This window comes from Salvelinus namaycush, chromosome 11, assembly GCF_016432855.1.
Source record: "Salvelinus namaycush isolate Seneca chromosome 11, SaNama_1.0, whole genome shotgun sequence".
Taxonomy (NCBI): domain Eukaryota; kingdom Metazoa; phylum Chordata; class Actinopteri; order Salmoniformes; family Salmonidae; genus Salvelinus; species Salvelinus namaycush.
Window position 1 is genome coordinate 11521364 of NC_052317.1, and position 17160 is coordinate 11538523.

General features: G+C 42.4%; 1 protein-coding gene across 1 annotated transcript; it reads left to right on the forward strand.

Annotated features, from left to right (window-relative positions):
* Positions 1 to 13452: 13452 nt before the first annotated feature.
* On the forward strand, positions 13453 to 16763 carry LOC120055511 (retinol-binding protein 1-like). The gene is made up of 4 exons (XM_039003374.1): positions 13453 to 13525; positions 13978 to 14156; positions 15832 to 15933; positions 16713 to 16763. The coding sequence occupies exons 1-4, from the start codon at positions 13453 to 13455 to the stop codon at positions 16761 to 16763; spliced, it is 405 nt and encodes a 134-aa protein (XP_038859302.1).
* Positions 16764 to 17160: the final 397 nt, after the last annotated feature.

Below are 17160 nucleotides of genomic sequence, written 5' to 3' on the forward strand. Positions count from 1 at the left end.
TATCACTGTCAAATCACCTGTAGCCACCTGATAAACACTGGTAACTACCATGTCTGCCAACTATGATGGACTAGGTAGCTATGTAGAAAAAAAAGACTAGCTAGATGTGGAAAATAGTTTTATTTTGGCAGTTAAATGTATGCTGTACCTATGTTGCACCCATATACAGTCACTGGTTGTACCGTCCGTCCTTGTGTTATTAAGAAGCTATGTCGCATTCCGATTCCGTACACTTCCTCAATAAACCCCAAAATCACAACTTAACTCCCATCATAGTTACCATGATTAATACCTCAACATCTGACTACAGTGGTAAACCTTCTTGATTTGAATTTAAGCCCTTCAGTACCTATGATAGATAATCAAGTATTCAATTTATGCAGGCATTATGTACCGTACCTTGACATCTGCATTGCTGGCTGTTTGGGGTTTTAGGCAGGGTTTCTGTATAAGCACTTTGTGACACCTGCTGATGTAAAAAGGGCTCTATAAATACATTTGATTGATTGATTTATTACAGTTTGGATGAGCAGTGTACTACTACAGTACACTCAGAAATGTATATGATTTGAGATTTTTAAAGGATCCGCATTGCTTTGCGATGTAACTGGGCATATGCACCACACATTCACCATTATGCAAGTTAGCCGCTGACTGTAATCCCTTCATAACTTTGTCTGGAAGTCTTTTTGTTCAAAATAACGCAAATGTCACGTCTACTCCCGCTCCCCGTCTCCGGTGCTCAACGTCGCCGGTTTACTAATCACTGGCGCTGACAACCATCATTACGCGCACCTGCGCCTCATTATGAGACTCACCTGGACTCCATTACTTCACTGATTACCTCCCATATATCTGTCACTCCCTTAGGTTCATTCCCCAGGTAGTATTGACTATGTGTTTCATGTCCAGACACAACGCTTGGTTTGTATCGTGCTGTGTTCATTGTAATATTAAACTCACCACCTGCTTCTCGACTCCCAGCGTCTCCGTTACAGAAAACTGGATTCAGAGCTTTTACGTAAGGTCTGATAGGTCAGGATTCCACCTCAAACACTAGTGGCGGCAGGTATCCTAGCGGTTAGAACGTTGGGCCAGTAACTGTAACTGAAATCCCCGAGCTAACAAGGTGAGAATCTGTCAATGTGCCCTTGAGTAAGGCATGATAGCGTCTGCTAAATAACTTAAATGTTAAGTTGTTAAAAATTGTCTTTACCCCAACCAAACTATGCTGGTCAGGTTTGATTTCTGAGCGCTCTGGACTATTGTTCAAGGGGTTTACTTAAGAAATCCTTCAATACAGCTCCACTCTATACATGAAATATCATGTAAACATTTCAAATCCCCTTTGGCGTAGACAAAGTAGAACATCTCAGCATGCAGAGGCTTGATTTTATTCTGCCAGTCATAACATCATCCTCCTTTTCAGTCAGACAGACCCCCGTCTACACCGGACATTTAAAATAACTTTTATAATCCTATCACAAATGATTTAAACAATCTCCTTAAGGACTTTCATCCACACCCTGTATTAAAATGTGTCCCACCATGATGTCACATCATGCCTCAACTGTCCATGTTGTGAGTGATGATTTCCCACTGCACTAATTTTGACCGTTTCATCTATTACACAAGGCATCCATCTACCTGTCCACCGGCTGAGGGGGACAATCAAATCCGATCACGATACGTTTTAGGTGCGTCTGTCTATTCTGCTCCTGGCTATTAACATAACATTTTACTGAATGTGGACAACGTCTAATCACATTTGAATACCAGGTGTACACTGGTCCGAAGCCTTGGTTTCTCTCCATGTTGTGCTCTACAGCCCCCCCATCCTTCAGCTCTCCATTAGCCGTTAGCTCTCCGTATAATCTCTTCTTCCCGCTCTGCAATAGAAAAACAATAGAGCTCCCTGGGTAGAAATCCCCTCTTCTGCTGCTCCTTGACAACTGTCCATAGTGCTAGAAACCAGCCCAGATTTAAGTCTGAGATGCCAGAGGTTCTAGGGATATTGCGCCAACATGGGTCCACGCCAGTTCTGGGTCTTTACTGGGGTCAGCTCTGGGTCCCTCGCTGCTGGCTGTGTTTTTTTTGCTATTGTGACTTGACACTGAGATTAAGTAGATGTGGGACACTTGCGTTTGGCGCGGCTGATCAACGAGTTGAAGCTATGCATACAGAAAGTTACCTCGCCTTTACATGCGTGGGACGTTAAAATCTCCCACAATGGCAGTCACTGGGGATTTGATCTAGAAGTCAAACAAATGGACCAGCACATGATTACACATAAACATGACATACATTTAGTTAAATGTAAACAACCGCACGTCCCTCTGTATTCATTTGGACAGTGATAAAATTTGTACATTTTACTCTCTACTGCAGCATTTTGGATTTGAGATCAAATATTTCATATGAGGCGACAGTACAGAATGGCACCTTTTATTTAAGGGTATTGTCGTATCTGTTTTACCGTTGAGAAATGAAAACACTTCATGTGTATTGTAATGTGAAGAAGTAGTCAAAAGTTGAGTATTTGGTCCCATATTCCTAGCACGTAATGGCTACATCAAGCTTGACTACAAAGTTGTTGGATGCATTTGCAGTTGTGTTTTGGTTGTGTTTTTTAGCCCAATAGGAACTGAATAGTGAATAATCTATTGTGTCATTTTGGAGTCACTTTAATTGAAAGTAAGAATATAATATGTTTCTGAACACTTCAACATTATTGTGGATTTCACCATTATTACGGATAATCCTGAATTATTCCTGAATAATAATGAGTGAGAAAGTTAGAGAAACAAAGATCATACCCTTAAAACAGGCTAACCTCTCACCATTACCAATAACAGGGGAGGTTAGCATCTTTAGGGGGTATGATATTTATGCCTGTGTAACTTTATCACTCAGCATTATTCATGATTAATTCATTAATATCCATAATCATGGTAGCATCCACATTAATGTAGAAGTGTTCAGAAACATATTCTATTCATATTTACAATAAAAGTGACTCCAAAATGATACATGATTTACCATTAATTTCTGTTGGGCACAACATATAATCTGAAACACAACCAAAACGAACTGCAAATGCATCCAACAAGTTTGTAGAGTCCAAAGCTTGACATAGGCCAGGGATGGGCAACTTTGATAGGGGTGGGGGCCACAAAAAATCATCTTTGTGGCCCCCCTCTTTACAGTGTAGATAATTGTTTTACATTTTAGAGTAAATTTTGTGCAAATATAGACAATTTGCCATGGGGTGTAGAGCAAATGTTGCCGTTTTTAAAGCAAGTTTGCTGCAATTCTACTCATTTTGTCATGGGGTGGAGAAAAGATTTTAAAATTTTCTAACAGATTTTATGCAATTCTACTCATTTTGCCATGGGGCGGAAAGGAAAATGAGCTGTTTTACAGCTCCTTTTCTGCAATTCTACACATTTTGCCATAGGGTGGGGAGAAATGTTGGCAGTTTTTAATACGATATCTGTCACGCCCTGACCATAGTTTGCTTTGTATGTTTCTATGTTTTGTTTGGTCAGGGTGTGATGTGAGTGGGCATTCTGTTGTATGTCTAGTTTGTCTTTTTCTATGTGTTTGGCCTGATATGGTTCTCAATCAGAGGCAGGTGTCAGTCGTTGTCTCTGATTGGGAGCCATATTTAAGTAGCCTGTTTTGTCATTGTGGGTTGTGGGTGATTGTGTTCCTGTGTCTGTGTCGTCACCATACGGGACTGTTTCGTTTTCGGTCATTCACTTTGTTGTTTTTGTTCAGTGTTCTATTTCTTTATTAAAATATGGACACTTACCACGCTGCGCATTGGTCCTCCGATCCTTCCTACTATTCCTCCTCAGAAGAGGAGGAAGACGAGCGTTACAGAATCACCCACCACCAAAGGACCAAGCAGCGTGGTAACGGGCAGCAGCAGCAGCAGCAGCAGCGGCCGAAATCTCAAGACTCCTGGACATGGGAGATTTTGAACGGAGAAGGACCCTGGGCTCAGGCTGGAGAATATCGCCGCCCCAAAGCAGAGCTGGAGGCAGCGAAAGCTGAACGGCGGTGGTATGAGGAGGCAGCGCAGTTGGAAGCCCGAGAGGCAGCCCCAAAAATGTATTGTGTGGCTAAGTCAGGTAGGAGACCTGAGCCAACTCCCCGTGCTTACCGTGGAGAGAGGTGGACCGGGCAGGCACCGTGTTATGCCGTGAGGCGCACGGTGTCCCCGGTACGCAGGCATAGCCCGGTGCGGTACATAGTAGCGCCTCGTATCGGCCAGGCAAGAGTGGGCATCGAGCCAGATGCGATGAAGCCTGCTCAGTGCATCTGGTCTCCAGTACGTCTCCTCGGTCCGTGTTATATGGCACCAGCCCCACGCACTGTGTCTCCCGTGGGTCTGCACAGCCCAGTGCGTCCTGTGCCTGCACCCCGGAAGTGCCGGGCTAAAATCAACATCCAGCCAGGACGGGTTGTGCAGGTCCTTAGTTCAAGACCTCCAGTGTGTCTCCACGGACCGGTCTATCCTGTGCCTCGTCCAAGGACCAGGCTTCCAGTAGATCTCTCCAGCCTGGTGAGTACTGTGCCTGTGTTAAAACCCAAGTCTCCTGTGTGTCCCTCCAGTCTGGACGCTCCAGAGCGTTCCGTCTGTCCTGAGCCGCCTGAGCGTCCCGTCTGTCCTGAGCCGCCTGAGCGTCCCGTCTGTCCTGAGCCGCCTGAGCGTCCCGTCTGTCCTGAGCCGCCTGAGCGTCCCGTCTGTCCTGAGCCGCCTGAGCATCCCGTCTGTCCTGAGCCGCCTGAGCGTCCCGTCTGTCCTGAGCCGCCCGTCTGTCCTGAGCCGCCTGAGCCGCCCGTCTGTCCTGAGCCGCCCGTCTGTCCTGAGCCGCCTGAGCCGCCCTTCAGTCAGGAGCCGCCTGAGCCGCCCTTCAGTCAGGAGCCGCCTGAGCCGCCCTTCAGTCAGGAGCCGCCTGAGCCGCCCTTCAGTCAGGAGCCGCCTGAGCCGCCCTTCAGTCAGGAGCCGCCTGAGCCGCCCTTCAGTCAGGAGCCGCCTGAGCCGCCCTTCAGTCAGGAGCCGCCTGAGCCGCCTTTCAGTCCGGAGCCGCCTTTCAGTCCGGAGCCGCCTTTCAGTCCGGAGCCGCCCTTCAGTCCGGAGCCGCCTGAGCCGCCCTTCAGTCAGGAGCCGCCTGAGCCGCCCTTCAGTCAGGAGCCGCCTGAGCCGCCTTTCAGTCCGGAGCCGCCTTTCAGTCCGGAGCCGCCCTTCAGTCCGGAGCCGCCCTTCAGTCCGGAGCCGCCCCTCAGTCCGGAGCCGCCCCTCAGTCCGGAGCCGCCCCTCAGTCCGGAGCCGCCCCTCAGTCCGGAGCCGCCCCTCCGTCCGGAGCCGCCCCTCCGTCCGGAGCTGCCCCTCAGTCCGGAGGCGCTCCTCAGTCCAGTGGGGCCCTTTATTAGGGTCCCCAGTCCAAGGTCGGCGGCGAGGGTCGCCGCTCCAAAGAGGCCACTGAAGCGGGCTATGACTATGGTGGAGTGGGGTCCACGTCCCGCGCCAGAGCCGCCACCGCGGACAGATGCCCACCCAGACCCTCCCCTATAGGTTTAGGTTTTGCGGCCGGAGTCCGCACCTTGGGGGGGGGGGTACTGTCACGCCCTGACCATAGTTTGCTTTGTATGTTTCTATGTTTTGTTTGGTCAGGGTGTGATGTGAGTGGGCATTCTATGTTGTATGTCTAGTTTGTCTGTTTCTATGTGTTTGGCCTGATATGGTTCTCATTCAGAGGCAGGTGTCAGTCGTTGTCTCTGATTGGGAGCCATATTTAGGTAGCCTGTTTTGTCATTGTGGGTTGTGGGTGATTGTGTTCCTGTGTCTGTGTTGTCACCATACGGGACTTTTTCGTTCGTTCACTTTGTTGTTTTTGTTCAGTGTTCTATTTCTTTATTAAAATATGGACACTTACCACACTGCGCATTGGTCCTCCGATCCTTCCTACTAATCCTCCTCAGAAGAGGAGGAAGACGAGCGTTACAATATCTGATTGAGACTGACTAACAGAATGAATGGGGGCCCCTCAGCCGGTAGTTCGACCATGATAACAAGTTTAGATTGCTGGCCGCTACACTAACTTACCAATGTAAATAATGTTAGCAGACATGGGCTAATTGACTGACTATCAGTGACTGACATAAGAGAAACTGATGCACAACCAAATTTTAAAATTGCACCTTGTGTAGTATTCTGCTATTCTACCTAGCAACAATAAGACAGACTGCTAGTTGCCCATCCCCAATGTAGTCATTGCATGCTAGGAATATGTGATAAAATACTAAACTTTTGACTACTTTAATACTTAAGACACCTTCAAATGGGGGGACTAGATACATAGTGCTTTAATTTCTAAACGGTAAAAAAGATACGTATGAAAATACCCTAAAATAAAAGGTGAAATTCTGCACTGGTACCTAATACTTAAACATTTGCTGGAGTATATGCCAAGAGCTAAATTAAAAGTTTTAGCTTCACTGTCCAAATAATTGCGTAAGGGAGCGTATGTGCACCCATGCGAATGTAAACACACACACACACACACAAATGCACACACAGCCAAAGTGCTGATTCCACTTGTGATGCATTATACAACTCTCTCCTTGTCCCCCTGCTCTGACAAATCTTGTTGTGCAAGTTGTCGGCGCTCTAAGCCGTGTTTGCACAACAAGGGAGCAGATTAAACCCATGATGTGGCCACATTGGAGCAGGGCTGTGGGAACCTGTGATATTACGTAACCCAACCCCTACAGAGATCTTCTGAAACATCTGTAAGAGGCTTTGCTCTCAACAGTAGATTCCTTCATTGGTTTTCTTTGCATTTGTCATACGTGTGTTGGTGTTAGTTTCTCCCTTTACTTTGGTCTGCAATTATTATTATCAGTGTTATTACTTTTATATCTTTCCTCTCTCTGCATTGTTGGGAAGGACCCGTAAGTACGCATTTCACTGTTAGTCTACACCGGTCGTTTACGAAGCATGTGACAAATACAATTTAAATTAATTTGGATTTGAGGTACCATTATGGTCGGATACTTAAGCAGTACCAAGAGAGCACAAGGAAGGACAGTGGTCCCACTACTAACTGCCAACCCCCCCACAATTAAGACCCTCCTTTACATTGCACTCTCTAGCTCAGTCCCATTCCAGCCCCTAGCCCCTTCTCCTTTATATGTTCAAAGATCTAAAAGGATTGGATTGGTCAGTGGTCTGCAACGTGTGGCTCTAGATCCGCATGAGGCTCTTTACCTGCCCATTTGTGGTTCCAATGGCAATTCTATAATGAGTATTTTTAAGTAATCAACTATACAAGTAGTTGAATTAACAAATCAAATTTGCTATACTCACACTTAAACAACTGCATGATAAGTATTTTACAACAATTTAAATTGGCCTTCCTTTCAACACAATTATTTTTATGCGAAATGGACTAAAATGGAACTGGGCCTCTCTCTCTCTTGGCACCAACTGAGCTGCAACCATCCTCCATTAGTTATAAGCCTCTAAATTGGTACCGGCCTCCTTTCCTCACTGTTTAATTGCCTAGTTTGAATCTTATTTAGGTTGAAATATGTATAGGGTCTGTTTTTTCATATTCTGAAGCCAACTAAGTCATCCTTTATTCCCCCTTACGCATGCTTCTCTATGGAAGCAGCTTTATGGGAGCAGCTTGCTCATTACAGCTAATGATTTTTTTTTGGGGGGGGGGGTGCATTGAAGTTTCAGTATTGGCCAGGGAAGATACAAGTGTAAATTGAGCCAAACACACTAATAGACACACACCATTCCTATCCAAGTCTGGTGGATATCTGTCAGAAAGAACTCTTATCAGAAATTCCTTTGGGGAGACATTATCCACACTGAACAAAAATAACATAAAAGCAACAATTTCAAAGATTTTACTGAGTTAGAGGCGAAATAATTCAAATTTGGCATTAATACTGGAGTGATAGATGTGCTGATGATGATGTGCAAGTAGAGATACTGGGGTGCAAAAGAGCAAGAGGGTAAGTAATAATATGGGGATGAGGTAGTTGGGTGTGCTATTTACAGTTTGGCTGTGTACAGGTACAGTGATCGGTTAGCTGCTATGACAGCAGATGCTTAAAGTTAGAGACGGAGATATAAGACTCCAGCTTCAGAGATTTTTGCAATTTGTTCCAGTCATTGGCAGCAGAGATCTGGAAGGAAAGGCGGCCAAAGGAAGTGTTGGCTTTGGGGATGACCAGTGCAATATACCTGCTGGAGCGCGTGCTACGGGTGGGTGTTGCTATGGTGACCAGTGAGCTGAGATAAGGCGGGGCTTTACCTAGCAAAGACTTATAGATGACCTGGAGCCAGTGGGTTTGGCGACGGATATGTAGTGAGGGCCAACCAACGAGAGCATACAGGTCGCAGTGGTGGGTAGTATATGAGGCTTTGGTGACAAAACGGATGGCACTGTGATAGACTACATCCAGTTTGCTGAGTAGAGTGTTGGGGGCTATTTTGTAGATGACATCGCCGAAGTCAAGGATCGGTAGGATAGTCAGTTTTACGAGGGTATGTTTGGTGGCATGAGTGAAGGAGGCTTTGTTTCGAAATAGGAGGCCGATTCTAGATTTAATTTTGGATTGGAGATGCTTAATGTGAGTCTGGAAGGAGAGTTTACAGTCTAACCAGACACCTAGGTGTTTGTAGATGTCCACATATTCTAGGTCAGAACCGTCCAGAGTAGTGATGCTAGTCGGGCGGGAGGGTGCGGGCAGCAATCGGTTGAAGAGCATGCACTTAGTTTTACTAGCATTTAAAAGCAGTTGGAGGCCATGGAAGGAGTGTTGTATGCTGTTGAAGCTCGTTTGGAGGTTTGTTAACACAGTGTCCAAAGAAGGGCCAGATGTATACAGAATGGTGTCGTCTGCGTAGAGGTGGATCAGAGAATCACCAGCAGCAAGAGCGACATAAGTGATATATACAGAGAAAAGAGTCGGCCCGAGAATTGAACCCTGTTGTGGCACCCCATAGAGACAGCCAGAGGTCTCTGCCAAATGCTCTGCCAACTGCCAAATGCTCACTAACAGGGATGTAAACAAATTTGTGCACAACATTTGAGAGAAATATGCTTTTTATGCATATGGCGAATTGGTAAACCAATGCCTATTCTTCCCCTCTCAAAAAAAAGTAAATGTTGAAGAGGACAAACTCTTCTTAAACTTGGTAGTTACAGTGCATTCAGAAAATATTCATACACATTGACTTATTCCACATTTTGTTGTGTTATAGCCTGAATTCAACATTTATTAAATATACTTTTTTCTCACCCATCTACACACAATCCCCCATAATGACAAAGTGTAAACATGTTTTTTAGAAATGTTAGCAAATGTATTGAAAATTAAATAAGAAACGATAGGTTATTGTGTGTAGATGGGTGAGAGAAAAAAATATTTAAAATTGTTGACTTCAGGCTGTAACGCAACAAAATGTGGAATGAGTCAAGGGGTATGAATACCTTCTGAAGGTGATGTAGAACCATGTCAAAATGGAGTCTGAGCTCTAGAAGTTTAGGTAGTCATGAGCAGCTTTTGGTCTTAGTTGGAACTACATATACCACACATGGAATTGAGCACTCTTTCCATGAATACAGGTTACATTTTACATTTACATTTAAGTCATTTAGCAGACGCTCTTATCCAGAGCGACTTACCATGGTTTATCTGCACAAATTACTCCAAATCCCCAGTCCTGTCACTTTTAAAACAAGCTGTTAAACAAAACAAAAAAGCGTAATGGATTTTCACAGTCCCATATACTGTAGTGTGCCTGTGCTTATGGTACCTTATATAGACAGGTATGTTTCTTTCTAAATCATGCCCAAACAATTGAATTGGCCACAGGTGGACTCCAATCAAGTTGTTGTGGCATCTCAAGGATGCACCTGAGCACAGTTTGGAGTGTCACCCAGCATCATAACACATTATGACATGGTCATAATCATGTCATAAAATGTCATAACAGCTGACATAACTTGTCATAACCTGTTATAATATAGCCATAACACATATATTTAGACCTGTTTTGACAATTGCATTATTTTATGACTGCGATGTCGATGACAACCTATGGCTAAATGCTCAAGACAGGCTTGATGCAAACTATTGTCTGCTAAACTTTTGTTTCTTTCATTTGTTTCATTTGATTACAGTACACCTATGTTGTAATTATAACTGAACAAGACAAGTATTTTTTGCATCAAAGATTGTGAAAAATGTCTTCAAGGATCACACCTTTGATCACACATGGGATATAAATGATGGAAATTGGATTTTCAGTCAATTTTGATGGATAGTGCAAGTGTAATGCCTAATGTTAAAGCAGTGTAATGTACTACAATGTACAGAACTGTAGCATATTACATTCAAAGGGCAATTTAGAAAAATGTATCTTGCATTTTTTGCTATTGGATGAACTGGTTGTTAAAACAACTCAATTGAGAAGATATCATTATGTAGTGTTTTTGTGATTTAATCAATGTTCTCATGATATTTCACAGTAAATGTATATTTTGGATCAATGATTGTGTGGTGAAATATGTCTCCAAAATGAATGTACAACAAAAGGTTTTGAATATAAGACTGGCTGCGTTACTAGTGTTACTACTAGTTTTGTACTAAGAGTTTTGAAAATTCACCACATACTTGTGAAAATAGCACCAAAGCCATTGGGGGGGGGGGGGGGGGGGATGTAGTCAGCAGGATACAGGTTTTGTATTTCTATTCTTCCTCTCAATGCAAGCAGCAGGTGCTTGTGGCATACCACATTGAGCTCTTCATTGAGTAGGCCTAGCCATTCTATACTCCTCTATCGGATGTCACACTGGGTGACTCAGAGCTTTTCTCTCGGGATTTCAGTAATCCCGACAGTCCCCTGCAACAACGAGAGGTATTTTCTCAATTAAAAGAATGCCAAGCGAAATGTCTCTGTGTTACCAATCCACTTGGCATGTGTTACTAAAATAGTGGCTGCCATGGTCAGCTCAAAAGACGGCTATAATCGAATTAGCTCAATTACTTCATTACAAATGATGTGCCAGACCAGTCGTATATGGTCGCCTTCAAGAACATTGTGCTAAACAGAGCCGCGGAGGTTATGCGCATTGCGCTGCATTTTTTAAATGTGTTTTCAATAGTTATGTGGTTTGAATAAGATAGTAGCCTATCTTTTTTTGTCATACCATGAAAACATGTATCATAAAATGACACTGAAAATGTTGTTTTTCATCCAAACTAGGCCGAATTGATAAGAGAAATCCTCTTAACCAACTCCTAGCTGATCTTATTAAGCACTTTTAAATATATAGCACATGCCTTAATGTAGAGGAAAGTGAGGTAAATTTAGCCATTTTTTACATTCAGCATAGCTCCGTCAAGGGAATATGGGGTGTTTCTCAAAATACATACTACTGTGCTGCGAACTACGGAAATTGGAGCACGGGAGGGTCAAAGAATGAGTCCAAATCAAAGTATGCGAAACGGAGCACGGAGGGCACTTCTCGAATGTGTACTCCGTTTGCCTTTTCAACTATCTGATTAGCTACATTATTTTGCTTCACATATAGCTAGCTGAAGGTTATAAAGTAAAACGGTTGGTTTGTGTATATCTTGTTTCATCTCTTTCCATTGTTGTCCTGTCTGGAAGACGGTTCAGGGAATGGGTAAATCCATAGGTCGTCAATAGGGCTATCACGAATAATTGGTACTATAGCTACCAGCGAAAAATGTACCTTGCTTAACATTAGTTTAAGGTCATTTTGCCTGTTTTACTAGCTGTCTGGCTAGATAATTATGTTAGATTATTACAATTCACATATCTAGCTGATAATTATGAAGTAAAACGTTTTCTTTGTGCATATCTTGTTTTGTCTATTGTTGCCATTGTCCTGGCTGGAAGAAGGTTCAGTGGAAGCGTGAGGTAATACAGTACGTGGGTCCGAGTGCTTCTCAAATGTATTGCTTTATGCATTCTCCACACTCTCGTCCTCACAAGAACGTACTCAAGAGAACGTGGTCAGAGAATGCACTCGGAGCATGAAAGTGCGGAGCACGGCAGTATGCATATTAAGAAACACCCATGCAGTTATTTCTAACAAAGATATCAACATATATTTCAAGATGTTGAGTATCCCTGTAAATAATCATGTCAACCTTACGGTTTTGAAAACATAGTTTGTCCAAAAGAAGTGTCTCTTGGTATAACATAACTTAAATTGAGCATAGGGACAGGGTAAATTAAGCCACCTACAAATTTCTGTACTGAATTAAATATTACCACATTTAAAAAAAAAACACGTCTATCTTTATATCCCGAATAAAAAACATGAGCTGGCGCACACCCAGAGAAAAGTATTTTATGTAGAGGGGCTGACTAACGGCGAATAAACTACAAGCTATAAAAAGAAGACACAGTAATGCCGAAACGTTGGTGATTTACCCAATAAATTACTAGGAGTTTATATGTAGTGTGACTCATTATTTTTTATTTTGATAGCTTATATATTTATTTCCCAAACACAATTCATCACAATCGCTTTATTGTCTTGTAATCATGTTAAGCATATTTGAACACAGGCTTAACATTAACATCTCACAAACAAGTTGTACTTTTAAAACACTTTTAACATTTGCCAGGCCCTGTTGTTACCTTATGTTCCAGCGATAATGCCTTGCATCATTCCTAGGAAGAAAACACTTACATTTGTTCAACTTGCCATTAGCTCAATTTACTCCAAGGCAAACATTTTTACTATATTAGCCCACACAGCTACATGGCTGCACTTTCATGCTAGGTTTAGGACCTCATATTGAAGCTTATAGAGACCCCAACTGATGCACATAACCATCTTTAAATGATCTACTTTGGTTTAGATGCAAGCATCATGAAACCTCTAACACAATAAATGAATTGGTGTTGGTGATAAAATCCGGTTTTTTGGACCTAATTTGCTTACCACTTTTTCCATGTAGTTTCTTCCTTCAAGGACTCCATGAAATGATGACCTATTCATAAATATTTGGTCAAATGATACATTTTGTGTATTGTTTCAAAGGTGGTTCAATTTACCCCTATGGTTCAATTTACCCACCTGTCCCATATGTATAATCTCGTCCCCAGCCTTTTCTCTTGAGTCTAGGCTGGGACTAATTGATGTATGGCTCGTTCCAAATGCGCAGTTTGCGCGGATCAGCCGTGGTGGGAGGGAGGGAGTTTCCAATTCTTGTAAAAAAAAAAAAAAAAAAAGAAGCTATTAAGTAATCGGATTAAAGGGGTTCTGGTTCAAATAGGAGGCCTGGACAGCAGTCATGCATTCCGTCGCAAGTAAACAGCGATATCGGATCTCTTTTGCCCATTTCACTGGAAGTAAGGAAACTAGAAACACAGACAATATGCCAGTTGATCTGAATGGGTATTGGAAAATGATCTCAAATGACAACTTCGAGGAGTACTTAAAGGCCCTCGGTGAGTTGTTACAGCATTTTTTGGGGGATGATTAGTTTAAGGGGGACTCCAAACTTCAGTCAAATGGATGATGCGCAAGGATACTGCTGCTCCATACGTCGAGTTCCGTTGCATCAGGACCACTGCGCCCTGCGGTCAATATTGAGCTCTAGGCATTAATATATCTATCTAACGTTATGGAATTTAGTATAGTTCAAATGTGTGTTTATTGGAGCACAGGTGTAGATACTGACATATTGCTTGTGGCATCTAAAATAATGGTTTTGAAAGTGCTGCATATTTACAAAGTATCCCAAAAAATAGCAAGATTCCTGGTATTAGATCCAGTTATGGCCTATACAGAAACAGAGGTTATGAAAGTGATGTTAGGCTATAGATGACTGTAGCCTTCCTGCTCCTCAGTGTTAATCTCTCTCTCTCTCTCTTTCCTTTTTTGGAGACCCATCACACAGATGTTAATGTTGCCATTAGGAAAATTGCCACCTTGTTGAAGCCCGACAAAGACATCAGTCATGATGGCGACCACGTGGTCATCAAGACTCTCAGTACCTTTAAGAACTACAACATGGATTTCCATGTTGGCAAGGAGTTTGAGGAGGATCTGTCAGGGGTGGATGACAGAAAATGCATGGTGAGTTGACAAAAATATTTCCATCACACATTCAGTTGTTGTTTTTTAAAAGGCTATCAAAACGTATTTCTGGAGACTAGAGATATGGAACAAAGATTCATTTTGATGTTTCAGTAGTGGATTGTCATATTCCCTCTAGCGTGAGATCCCAAAGGGCAGTCCTTATGTGTGCTCATCAATATTTGATTGAGGTACCACTGCGAACACAAGGGGCCTTGAGTTGAGACTAAGGGGGAAGCAGTAGATTGCTGCATTAGAGAAGACACTGGTGTCCTTGAAAACATATAAGGGCTTTTCACACTACTGAGCCGAACAGAGCAGAGCCAAACCTAGCTGCACTGAGCTGGCCTAGTTGGGCATCCACCGTAGTTGCTGGAACTGCTGAAAAGGACAATGTGAAAACTAAATATCCAAGCTATCACAGTACAATTTGGCTCTGCCCTGTAGTGTGAATCGGGCAATAGAGGACAAGGTGAGAAGGTTAGTCAGGAGATCTGAGAAAAATTGTATCATACAAGTTTTCTTCTGATAAGATTATTCTTTTCCTGGGACCTGATTAGGATCTGCATATTTTTCTCCCCCCAAAAAAGAACAGCCCTTGTAAGCCTGTAGGCTGATTTCTTTCCAAGCCCATAAACCATTACCTTGTGGGCGGCTGCAAGTACCATCAGGGAATGAAAGTCCGTTATTGGCCACTGGGCCAACTATATTCTGTATTGTTGTAACTTCCCATTTGTAAGACCTTGCTATACCTATAACTTTACCACACCTTTATGACTATTTACAACTATACAGTTGAATCCTAACTTGTTTATGTCATGAAAGAGCTGGTGTGTATAATATATGGGAATTATTGAATATATACTGTATAGTCATTATTACTTAAAGGAAAACTTGACCCAAAAACTATATTTTGGTATTTGTTTCATTAGTCCATTGTTGACATAGTCCCAAAATGTTTTCAAGATATGTAACTTTCAAAATACAGAAATCATACACTGATGCATTTTGCATGATGCAAAACATAGCATCATATGATGCAAAATGCATCATAACGGAGATGATTTCTGTTTTTTGAAAGTTACATATCTTGAAAACTTTTTGGGACTATGTCAACAATGGACTAATTAAACAAATACCAAAATATAGTTTTCCTTTAACACTAGGAGAAAACGAATTTGTTGGTATGAATATGTACTGGCATTAGGTCGTGTGTTGAAGATGCTGATGGGTAGAGTAGTTCATCTCTTATCTTACCTCATTTGCACTCACTGTATATAGACTTTTTGTTTTCTTTTGTTCTACTGTATTATTGACTGTATGTTTTGTTTATTCCATGTGTAACTGTGTTGTTGTATGTGTCGAATTGCTATGATTTATCTTGGCCAGATCGCAGTTGCAAATGAGAACTTGTTCTCAATTAAAGGTGAAATAAAAATAAATAAAAATAAAATTGGATTACTCTCTGTAGAGTAGCTGGTGACTTCAACAACATGGGAGGAAGATCTAATTCAAGTCCTCTAGCATATTGTTTTCTCCATCATAAACTGAACAAATTAGAACACTATTTTGCTTTGCTGAGAAAAGAAAAGTGTGTGTGTGTTTGCATGCGTCTGTAAGTCTGTAAGTTGTTATATATTCCTGCACACTACTGTGTGTGTGTGTGTGTGTGTAGACCACTATCTCATGGGAGGGAGACAATCTGGTGTGTGTGCAGAAGGGAGAGAAAGAAGGAAGAGGCTGGACCCATTGGGTGGAGGGGGATGAGCTTCATCTGGTAAGAGAACACATTCATTCATGGCACTTCTTCCTCAGTTCCTGATTTCACTTTTTGTCACAACAGATCTCAGATCAGATGAACATGTAAAACAATAAATAGCAGAGATAAAAAACATTTATTCAAAGCTTTTGTGAAAATATAGCTGGTTTTTGGCTTTGGTAACCTCACAAACAAGATTTTAACTAAGTGTGGACCACCAGGGCAAATACTCCATGACAAAATTCCTACACTTTGTGGATAGAATTGGAGTTTAGGGACCCTCAATAAAATAGTATCTTTGTAGTGCACCTCTAGTGTACCCATACATAAACATTAGTAAATCTACTGACCTCGACAATGACTACCGTATGACCACTTTCATTACCTTGTCATTACGGATTTTCATTGCTATGATTATTGTCATCAAAGCTGAGTAAAAGGCAACTGACTGCCAAATAATTTAGTCAAAGTGATTCTAACAGATGTTCGCAATTAGTAGCCATGAAATTATTCATTAGCAGAGTGGCTCCCTGAAGTCACTAAGCCCAGGAACACTGAACAGCAGCTGCCTCTGCTGGTTAAAAGTATAACTGCAAGTACATGTGCTTTGCCTTTGGTTTTTTCCATAGAAGAGATTGATTACTGTGAACATTTTTGACATCTTCACAGCTGTTTACCTCAATTAATGATGATTGGGGGGTATAAAAAAACAAATAATTAATTAATCAATGGGATTTATTAAAAATCCTGTTTAATCACTCGATGGAACATCATTTTACCTTCTGTTCACTCTGCAGGAGCTGAGAGCTTGTGGAGCTGTGTGCAAGCAGGTCTTCAAGAAAACCTAAACCAGCACTGGAATCACAGAATGGCGCCCCCTACCTGAGAGCTCAAGAGAGACACAGACACAAACCAACCCTGTGACAAAGAACCCTCTAATACACTCATCCATCCATCCATCCATCCACCCACCCACCCACCCACCCACCCATCCAACCATCCATCCATCCTTCCTTCCATCAATCCTTTCACATTTCATTCCATCATTCTAACTATCCACGACAATGGTGATGTATCTGTCGATCACTTGTACTGTAACTCTGTCACAGGGTGAGAGCTCCTTTGATTGACATGTTATAAGTGTGTGGATACATTAACACTGTAGTACGTGTAGTAGGCTTTGTGATTAGTGCCTCAATCTCTAATGGTGCCCTGAGTTTACAACTGGGGGTGAACTTGACCAGT

Bases quoted from the DNA above. Each gene is read 5' to 3' on its own strand.
- LOC120055511 (XM_039003374.1), top strand. From the start codon at position 13,453: ATGCCAGTTGATCTGAATGGGTATTGGAAAATGATCTCAAATGACAAC. The intron at 13,526-13,977 runs GTGAGTTGTTAC...CCCATCACACAG, and splicing joins GGAGTACTTAAAGGCCCTCG to ATGTTAATGTTGCCATTAGG. The intron at 14,157-15,831 runs GTGAGTTGACAA...GTGTGTGTGTAG, and splicing joins TGGATGACAGAAAATGCATG to ACCACTATCTCATGGGAGGG.